Here is a 10,587-nt window from a genome sequence, read left to right as displayed (position 1 = left end):
GGCAGTTAGGCACCGAAAGCTACCTACAGCTGAGCGAACGAACGATCCCCGGTACGTAGCGGAACGGAAATGGCAGCTGCAACGACTGTACAGCGTGTACTAGACCAGCTGAAAGGCACCGAAAAGGTGCTACAGCTGAGCGAACGAACGATCCCCGGTACGTAGCGGAACGGAAATGGCAGCTGCAACGACTGTACAGCGTGTACTAGTTTTACCAGCTGAATCTGTTGGTGGCCCTATTTGAGAACCCCGACTACACCTACCATTTTTTTCGTTCAGCTGTAGCACCCTTTCGGTGCCTAGCTGCCATGCCACCAGAAGGAAGCATGGGGCTGGGGTACTGCCAAATTGCCCAAGGCTAGGCAGGGGAAGTGGAGAGGCAGGGGTCGGGTTCGAACCACGAACCTTCCGGTCAGTAAATTCACGCTCTAACCACTTGAGCCGTATCGCTCCACCGCTTCATCGAGGCGGGCACCTTACGAAATGCTCGATACGCCGTGAAGCTACGAGGAACCTTGGTCTAGACAATCAACTCCAATGAGAGCATAAAAGCAACCAACGTCACGATAGAAGAAGACAGGTGCTATTAGTGTAAGGTAATTAAGCGCCAGTATGCATTGCTGGTGCCTTGTAGACAGCTGTGATGCTTAGGTTTATATCCGTAATCCAGTACCGTCTGCGGTGTGTCCAACAAATCACACATGGAGTTGTTTGTTTCAATCGCTTTCAAAGATACGCTTACTTAAACTGGTTGTGGCTTATGAGAGTGGAATAGTACAACGGCAAATTGTCCTGCAATTCCCGTATCGTGTTCCCTTTTGCTGCTAATTCGGTCGGCTGTGGATCGGACGAGGCTGTCATGCCTCATGGCCACCAGCTGTTCTACGGACATTACTATTTTTGCTCGTTCCTTTTCGGGACGAACGGTTACCATTCTTATAGTACACTAGTTTTTCATTCCATCTTTGCTCCTGCTTGCCCTTGAGCGTTCTTTAGGTGACTGATAGTGTTGAGTACTATGCCTAATCGGGTAAACTTTCTGAAATTAATGTGGGGTACAAATGGGAAGGAAAGTCCTTGATCGATGAAATGACTGCTGTCCACATTGACAATCAGAGCAATTCACAGATTCGGAAAAGGATCGGCGTTCCAGTAGGGGTGGTGAGGGGGGATATCCGATTATAGATCCCTCTACCCCTTGGTTATCCTGAAGGACTCACGACCTAACTAAATGCCTGGCCAGTGTTGGTCAGGTTAGAGAATCATGACGTACTCGAGTTAGTGTGGTAGCATTTATTTCGTTGGTAGGGAAAATGGATGAGTATGATCTCAGCACATCCACTTTTATTGCTGTTTTGGGTGTAATGACCAAAAGACGTAAAAGGCCATCTATTTAGAGGATGGTAACTGAAAACGCAGTCACAAGACGTATAGCAGATGAGGAGCTCGCCCATGACGGATTTCGCATTCCGCATTGAATGCAAGCAGGCCTCTTGAGTAGACTTTACCCAGTGATCAATTGACGGTTACATTGTGGTTGCGATGGAGAGAAAGCACGACAAGGAGCTCCAAAACCCGTCATGGTCAATATATGATTGATGAGCACGCCAACGGATGGTCTGACGTTCGCAGGAAAACTGCCTAGCTTTCACTGAATAAAAGACTCTTACCTTCCGAAGCCAACGGTCGTGGGTTTACACCTGGTCAAATCAGACGAGCAGATCGTCAAAAGAAAAATCGTTAAGCTATAGCACTCTTTCGGTCCCCAGCTGCCATGCCATCCGAAGGGAGCACGAGGGCTGGGATATTACCAGGTTCTCCAAGCCTAGATAAGGGAAGCCGAGATAAAGAGATCGAGTTCGAACCACGGACCTTCCGGTCAATAAATTCGCCTTCTCACCACTGAGTTGTCGTCGAGACACCACACAGTGTGAGCAGTGTGGGCTGAATTTTGTGAAGTAAGTGGACTTGGGCTCCAGATAGTACCTGCAAGAAAGAGAAGATTGGGATAACTCATCTGAGGCCACTGGAGCTGAAAATAAATTGTGTAAAAGGATTCTCCTGCTCTCGTGGACTTATGAGTTTCGAAGTGCGCCACGAGTATTGCGTGCGAACCTGAAACTTTGGATCCATGAGGGAGTGTTACATTCAATGCATCCACCGAAGGGGGAACTGGATATGACTTCTGCCTAGGGGTGAGGTGGCTCAGTGGTTAGAGCTCGAATTTACTGACCCGAAGTTTTGTGGTTCAAACCGGACCTCTGCTTCTTGACTTCCCTTCCAGGATTTGGCAACCTGTCAGTATCCCAGTATTCGTGCTTTCTCCTGGTGGCATGGCAGTTAGACACTGAAAGGGTGTCACAGGTGAACAAGTATACTACCACTCATAAGCCCTCCGAGATACGGGAGCATGTCGATGTCGCCTTGTGACCATTTGGAGGCGAATTAGCAAGCACTATACCGGTTAATCATTCCGAAGGAAAGACCAGCCGCGTCTTTCAAACGTGCTCCGTGGGTGCATATAGAGTGGATATTTTGTGTGTATACCACATATGGGGTGTGTAAGGCCTACCGGGCTAATGGGCCCCTAGCGAGACGTCTATGAGAGTTCTCAATAGATGTACTGTAATATGTATAATAAATTCTATCTCATAGCGTTTGGATTCCGCTTAATCGAGAGCGAAAAAGAACAGACCTTGTCTTTTATTGTCCTCGACCAGTGACGTTTCGCCAGGGAATGCAAAATGAGTGCCGGCGCCTACCACTTATAGCACCCACGATAGTTCAGCTGTAGCACCCTTTCGGTGCCTAGCTGCCATGCCACCAGAAGGAAGCACGGGGCTGGGGTACTGCCAAATTGCCCAAGGCTAGGCAGGGGAAGTGGAGAGGCAGGGGTCGGGTTCGAACCACGAACCTTCCGGTCAGTAAATTCACGCTCTAACCACTTGAGCCGTATCGCTCCACCGCTTCATCGAGGCGGGCACCTTACGAAATGCTCGATACGCCGTGAAGCTACGAGGAACTTTGGTCTAGACAATCAACTCCAATGAGAGCATAAAAGCAACCAACGTCACGATAGAAGAAGACAGGTGCTATTAGTGTAAGGTAATTAAGCGCCAGTATGCATTGCTGGTGCCTTGTAGACAGCTGTGATGCTTAGGTTTATATCCGTAATCCAGTACCGTCTGCGGTGTGTCCAACAAATCACACATGGAGTTGTTTGTTTCAATCGCTTTCAAAGATACGCTTACTTAAACTGGTTGTGGCTTATGAGAGTGGAATAGTACAACGGCAAATTGTCCTGCAATTCCCGTATCGTCGTGTTCCCTTTTGCTGCTAATTCGGTCGGCTGTGGATCGGACGAGGCTGTCATGCCTCATGGCCACCAGCTGTTCTACGGACATTACTATTTTTGCTCGTTCCTTTTCGGGACGGACGGTTACCATTCTTATAGTACACTAGTTTTTCATTCCATCTTTGCTCCTGCTTGCCCTTGAGCGTTCTTTAGGTGACTGATAGTGTTGAGTACTATGCCTAATCGGGTAAACTTTCTGAAATTAATGTGGGGTACAAATGGGAAGGAAAGTCCTTGATCGATGAAATGACTGCTGTCCACATTGACAATCAGAGCAATTCACAGATTCGGAAAAGGATCGGCGTTCCAGTAGGGGTGGTGAGGGGGGATATCCGATTATAGATCCCTCTACCCCTTGGTTATCCTGAAGGACTCACGACCTAACTAAATGCCTGGCCAGTGTTGGTCAGGTTAGAGAATCATGACGTACTCGAGTTAGTGTGGTAGCATTTATTTCGTTGGTAGGGAAAATGGATGAGTATGATCTCAGCACATCCACTTTTATTGCTGTTTTGGGTGTAATGACCAAAAGACGTAAAAGGCCATCTATTTAGAGGATGGTAACTGAAAACGCAGTCACAAGACGTATAGCAGATGAGGAGCTCGCCCATGACGGATTTCGCATTCCGCATTGAATGCAAGCAGGCCTCTTGAGTAGACTTTACCCAGTGATCAATTGACGGTTACATTGTGGTTGCGATGGAGAGAAAGCACGACAAGGAGCTCCAAAACCCGTCATGGTCAATATATGATTGATGAGCACGCCAACGGATGGTCTGACGTTCGCAGGAAAACTGCCTAGCTTTCACTGAATAAAAGACTCTTACCTTCCGAAGCCAACGGTCGTGGGTTTACACCTGGTCAAATCAGACGAGCAGATCGTCAAAAGAAAAATCGTTAAGCTATAGCACTCTTTCGGTCCCCAGCTGCCATGCCATCCGAAGGGAGCACGAGGGCTGGGATATTACCAGGTTCTCCAAGCCTAGATAAGGGAAGCCGAGATAAAGAGATCGAGTTCGAACCACGGACCTTCCGGTCAATAAATTCGCCTTCTCACCACTGAGTTGTCGTCGAGACACCACACAGTGTGAGCAGTGTGAGCTGAATTTTGTGAAGTAAGTGGACTTGCCAGACAGATAGTACCTGCAAGAAAGAGAATGATGGGATAACTCATCTGAGGCCACTGGAGCTGAAAATAAATTGTGTAAAAGGACCTGCTCTCGTTGATGGGATAACTCATCTGAGGCCACTGGAGCTGAAAATAAATTGTGTAAAAGGATTCTCCTGCTCTCGTGGACTTATGAGTTTCGAAGTGCGCCACGAGTATTGCGTGCGAACCTGAAACTTTGGATCCATGAGGGAGTGTTACATTCAATGCATCCACCGAAGGGGGAACTGGATATGACTTCTGCCTAGGGGTGATACGCTTACTTAAACTGGTTGTGGCTTATGAGAGTGGAATAGTACAACGGCAAATTGTCCTGCAATTCCCGTATCGTCGTGTTCCCTTTTGCTGCTAATTCGGTCGGCTGTGGATCGGACGAGGCTGTCATGCCTCATGGCCACCAGCTGTTCTACGGACATTACTATTTTTGCTCGTTCCTTTTCGGGACGGACGGTTACCATTCTTATAGTACACTAGTTTTTCATTCCATCTTTGCTCCTGCTTGCCCTTGAGCGTTCTTTAGGTGACTGATAGTGTTGAGTACTATGCCTAATCGGGTAAACTTTCTGAAATTAATGTGGGGTACAAATGGGAAGGAAAGTCCTTGATCGATGAAATGACTGCTGTCCACATTGACAATCAGAGCAATTCACAGATTCGGAAAAGGATCGGCGTTCCAGTAGGGGTGGTGAGGGGGGATATCCGATTATAGATCCCTCTACCCCTTGGTTATCCTGAAGGACTCACGACCTAACTAAATGCCTGGCCAGTGTTGGTCAGGTTAGAGAATCATGACGTACTCGAGTTAGTGTGGTAGCATTTATTTCGTTGGTAGGGAAAATGGATGAGTATGATCTCAGCACATCCACTTTTATTGCTGTTTTGGGTGTAATGACCAAAAGACGTAAAAGGCCATCTATTTAGAGGATGGTAACTGAAAACGCAGTCACAAGACGTATAGCAGATGAGGAGCTCGCCCATGACGGATTTCGCATTCCGCATTGAATGCAAGCAGGCCTCTTGAGTAGACTTTACCCAGTGATCAATTGACGGTTACATTGTGGTTGCGATGGAGAGAAAGCACGACAAGGAGCTCCAAAACCCGTCATGGTCAATATATGATTGATGAGCACGCCAACGGATGGTCTGACGTTCGCAGGAAAACTGCCTAGCTTTCACTGAATAAAAGACTCTTACCTTCCGAAGCCAACGGTCGTGGGTTTACACCTGGTCAAATCAGACGAGCAGATCGTCAAAAGAAAAATCGTTAAGCTATAGCACTCTTTCGGTCCCCAGCTGCCATGCCATCCGAAGGGAGCACGAGGGCTGGGATATTACCAGGTTCTCCAAGCCTAGATAAGGGAAGCCGAGATAAAGAGATCGAGTTCGAACCACGGACCTTCCGGTCAATAAATTCGCCTTCTCACCACTGAGTTGTCGTCGAGACACCACACAGTGTGAGCAGTGTGAGCTGAATTTTGTGAAGTAAGTGGACTTGGGCTCCAGATAGTACCTGCAAGAAAGAGAAGATTGATGGGATAACTCATCTGAGGCCACTGGAGCTGAAAATAAATTGTGTAAAAGGATTCTCCTGCTCTCGTGGACTTATGAGTTTCGAAGTGCGCCACGAGTATTGCGTGCGAACCTGAAACTTTGGATCCATGAGGGAGTGTTACATTCAATGCATCCACCGAAGGGGGAACTGGATATGACCTCTGCCTAGGGGTGAGGTGGCTCAGTGGTTAGAGCTCGAATTTACTGACCCGAAGTTTTGTGGTTCAAACCGGACCTCTGCTTCTTGACTTCCCTTCCAGGATTTGGCAACCTGTCAGTATCCCAGTATTCGTGCTTTCTCCTGGTGGCATGGCAGTTAGACACTGAAAGGGTGTCACAGGTGAACAAGTATACTACCACTCATAAGCCCTCCGAGATACGGGAGCATGTCGATGTCGCCTTGTGACCATTTGGAGGCGAATTAGCAAGCACTATACCGGTTAATCATTCCGAAGGAAAGACCAGCCGCGTCTTTCAAACGTGCTCCGTGGGTGCATATAGAGTGGATATTTTGTGTGTATACCACATATGGGGTGTGTAAGGCCTACCGGGCTAATGGGCCGCTAGCGAGACGTCTATGAGAGTTCTCAATAGATGTACTGTAATATGTATAATAAATTCTATCTCATAGCGTTTGGATTCCGCCTAATCGAGAGCGAAAAAGAACAGACCTTGTCTTTTATTGTCCTCGACCAGTGACGTTTCGCCAGGGAATGCAAAATGAGTGCCGGCGCCTACCACTTATAGCACCCACGATATCCCCAAATCAGCACCTGACCGCAAGCAGTATTGCAACTCTTTTGTCAGTCCCTTTTGAGGTAGTCAGGGATCTGGGATCTGGTACATATGGTTCAGACTGTGCCCCCAAATTCAAGGGTAATTCAAGTTTGTCCGGTGTTCTATGCGACGCGTTCAATTGTGAGGCCACGATCTGCTGCTTGAAGTACCGTCAGCTGATGCAGCCGTGCCTGGGAGTCGACTTGCACCGTGTGCTTGGCATTGTATTCGATATGGCGTTCACCGTGCACAATGCTCACCATATCATCGAATCAGTACCTGGCGTTCATGTGACTGTTGTAATATCTCTTCTGCTAGCCCCTTTCCCTTGACTTTCTGGATTCGCAGCAGGACTTTCATGCAGCAGGATAGGTTGGCGATGATCGGAGGACTTCAGTGAACGTGTGTGGCGACGGAAATAATTCAGACTTCACGGACCTTCTGGTCAGTAAGTTCGCGCTTTAACCCTCTCGATCTCTGGGAGGCATGGATTCCACCTTAATAACTTGTTGCTAACACGTGAGAGCTTTGTCAGACCATTTGATCAAGACTGTCAGTCGAAGTTAGTCCAGTGTCCTAACAACTCTTCACTCTGCTTCAGGAAAGAAAGCCAGGACAGTCAGCTTTCCGCAAGACGGGTACCGTATAATTAACCACCGATTAGCAGTGGATAGCGGTCCACTACTGGGGCTTTTCTAAGCAGATGGCTGGCGGAATATTGGAGTATAGTTTTCGTAACTCGCAGCAACACAAAGATAGCTGCCCAATCCCTGGACAGTGGCTGATGGATACCCGTTGGTATGGGAGCAATGGGTTGGTATGGACCAAGCAACCGGTGTCAAAACCGCTTGCTACCAACCAATCATCAAGTTTGGACCAATGACGTACTTAGACTCCCACAGTGGTCAGAACTTATAGTTGAAATGAACCCAACGATTAGCCACGAGAATGATACCGGAGTTGAGAAGTCTCAGTTATGCCGATCACTACCTTGAGATTTACTTGTTCGCACTTAATCTTTCTGGCTTTGCTGGGACCCTTTTGTATGTTAACACTTGATGGACACCAACACCACCACAGCCACACGAGATTTCGCCGTGACCAGCCAGCCTTAGTCCTGAGCCTATTCGTTACCAACGAGTACCAACAGGACTACAGTTTTCCCACTTTTTCACGGTGACCACACAATGGACAATGTTGTGTTGTGTCTATTCACCATGTTGTATGAGTATCCTGAGGCTCATTGTTTACAGAAGAAACAAATCACGGGCATTGTAACAAGCTGATAACAATCCATAGATTGTGCTAGCAAGATCACGTGCGTAGCTACCAGAGGATCGTTCGCTTTACAGGGCCTCTTTGATTACAGGATAATGTTTTAAGGTCACGTGACCTAACAGGACGATTTCTGCCTTGTCCTTGTTAGTGGAAATTGTGTCGAAGGGTTACTTTGGAGACTTTATCTGGGTTGAGTGATTGTTGCCTCAGCGTTCCGATTTCTTAACATACCTTTTCCGCTCGGTTAGTCCAGGCTAGTGTTTCGGGAATACATGAAACTAACAGGCTGGCGTGGCTACCTTTTCATTTCGTACATTTATGCACAATTATCACCTAATCGATATTCTCACTTTTAGCATTGAATCGCATCCTTGCCTGAAATTCAGGCCTTATTGCGTTCAATGGAGTCTACCTTACTGGACTCACAAGGACCCAAGCTAGACCTATGCACTTGTCGCGTTTTGAAGAATCTTGCCACGTTCGGTACTCTCGAGGTCACGAAGTTATCAGTCTGTCCAACAACTCAGCCATTGGCGTCGCCCCTCAGGAAGATAACAAGCTCCATTGTTAGTATCCCCCATTTCGGAAATTCGGTTCCAATGACGACACCCAACGATTCAGCGGAATCTACAGACACTGAAGAGGCTGATATGCCTCTAGCTTGTGTTAATGAGCTTTCAAAAAATCTACATTGGCTTCTTAATCTCTTTCGGGCCTCCCCTTCGAGGGATCCGGATACCACGTCTCACGGCCTTGCCTCACTTACCAGGTGGAAAAAGTCTCAAGAGTTTGGCTCCGAAAACTCCCACCGAGTTCAAGTCAACGGAGAAGTGCTTATGAAGTCACTGATCCCGTTTGTGAGTTCGTGCTTCCGTGCCTCGTGATTAGTAATGCAATTTTGGATTGTTTACTTTCACCTTCTATTCCCTTTTAAGCCCTAACTTCTTGGAGTTAACCATAGTGTCCCACAGGTTCTTATGTATCAAAAAGCGAATTTGTACAGTTGTGTCAAACATCGTCCAGATGAAAACTTTCACCCACATCTGTTACAGTTCCCTGGAAAATGGCGCTTCGAGTATGCAGATCCATCCTTATCTTTGGACCAAGCGGTTCAGTGCAAACCTGCTCAATGGGTTCAGCTTGCTGGACATGAAGGTTAGTAATGCAAAACCAGGCATTTTCTAGATGGGCGTTTTTCATGTTTCAAGTTGATAAGCTATGTGTTGCAGTTTCCAGGTTCATTTTGGGATCTGGTATAGACGATCCCAAATAGTTAAGTATTGTGTAACCAGCTTGGACACTTACGGTACTTAGTTTGTACCGAAAGGATCTGTCGGCAATTAAAATGCAGCCAATAACAGATTTTCTAAGAAGACTATAAGGGGAGAACGATTTTCGAGTAGAGTGCATGTCCTTTAAAGTCCCATGCACGATAACACATAATATCGTCTTTCAGTCGAATCCTGTGACCACTTAGGAGAACTTTGTGGTTATCTAAGCTGTTAGATTTACTGCTTTGTAAACCAGTGAGAATTGGAACTTGGTTGTGTATTTTTCCATAGGTAAGGAGCGGCAATATCCCCTGACGCAATAAAGTTACTAGACGAACAATACTAGTAGGATGTGGACGTATTGATAGGAGGTTCGATACATACACTGAACTGTGATCACGTAAAGAGCCTAACCTTTCTCCTCAATCAATTGGATAATAACCAATTTATCGAGTTATCAGCGTTCGACCAGGGTTAGATGGCCGGTGAACATCAACCGGTAAATTAGCTTCGGCTGATTTATCGCACCTCAGAATATCAGCACACGACTGCTGTTGTTTGTTCACGGATGACGAATGTCTTGAGGAACAACTGAGTATTGGATGCAACAGTTTGTCACCAGACATATTGTGGTCATTAGCAACTTTATCTCGTTAACTGATCGCACAAATAAACCATAAATGCATTTTAAATGTGCACAAAACGAATAGTTTTTTTGCGGAGATAGTCGGAATATGGAGTCGATCTTTGTAGCTAGAATAGTTATAATATGACGAATAATGGAATTAGTATTCTCTAGAAGGGGTCAGCAAAGAGTGGTCTCTCCTTGAAGGAATGTTACTAACGAAACATACTAAAAAGTCAAATGAAAGTCCATCTTCTGAGGACTGTTCGCCTCCGAAGGCTCCAGGGGGATATAAACATAACGTTTGTGTGTGCGCACCGTGTTTCCTAAAAGAGGAATCCCGAAGAGGTTTGCTTCCAAGAGGTGCGCGAAATAGTTCGGTTTCGTCGTCTGTGTTAGGAGAGATGGACTATCTTTCAGGAAGCCTGTTTCCAAGAAGAGAACAGCCTTAATATTCCTGTCATCATCATCATCATTATCAGCTGTAATAACCGCGTACTGGTCGTACACTGGTTGTAGCTGCCACAGTTTCGTTCACCGATGATTGGGGGGTAAGTAGCTG

At 46.7% G+C, this 10,587-nt stretch overlaps 2 protein-coding genes across 2 annotated transcripts in view; one reads left to right on the top strand and one right to left on the bottom strand.

The window, feature by feature from the left end:
• Window positions 1-10,587, top strand: part of T265_07802 (hypothetical protein) — a gene marked incomplete at both ends in the record, with an annotated part of 39,255 nt that overhangs the window by 2,679 nt on the left and 25,989 nt on the right. The window contains 2 exons of the mRNA XM_009173422.1: window positions 8,486-8,986; window positions 9,182-9,284. Coding sequence (XP_009171686.1) covers window positions 8,531-8,986; window positions 9,182-9,284 — 559 coding nt within the window. The remainder of the gene's footprint in view (window positions 1-8,485; window positions 8,987-9,181; window positions 9,285-10,587) is intronic.
• The window catches only part of T265_07801 (hypothetical protein), a gene marked incomplete at both ends in the record, with an annotated part of 21,876 nt that continues 17,076 nt past the window's right edge, over window positions 5,788-10,587 (bottom strand). Inside the window, 2 exons of the mRNA XM_009173421.1 lie at window positions 5,788-5,872; window positions 5,920-6,033. Of these exons, the coding sequence (XP_009171685.1) occupies window positions 5,788-5,872; window positions 5,920-6,033 (199 nt within the window). The remainder of the gene's footprint in view (window positions 5,873-5,919; window positions 6,034-10,587) is intronic.

This window comes from Opisthorchis viverrini (genome assembly GCF_000715545.1).
Source record: "Opisthorchis viverrini unplaced genomic scaffold opera_v5_185, whole genome shotgun sequence".
Classification (NCBI taxonomy): Eukaryota; Metazoa; Platyhelminthes; class Trematoda; order Opisthorchiida; family Opisthorchiidae; genus Opisthorchis; species Opisthorchis viverrini.
The sequence above is the reverse complement of the archived record's forward strand: the minus strand, read 5'-3'. Positions and strand labels throughout refer to the sequence as shown.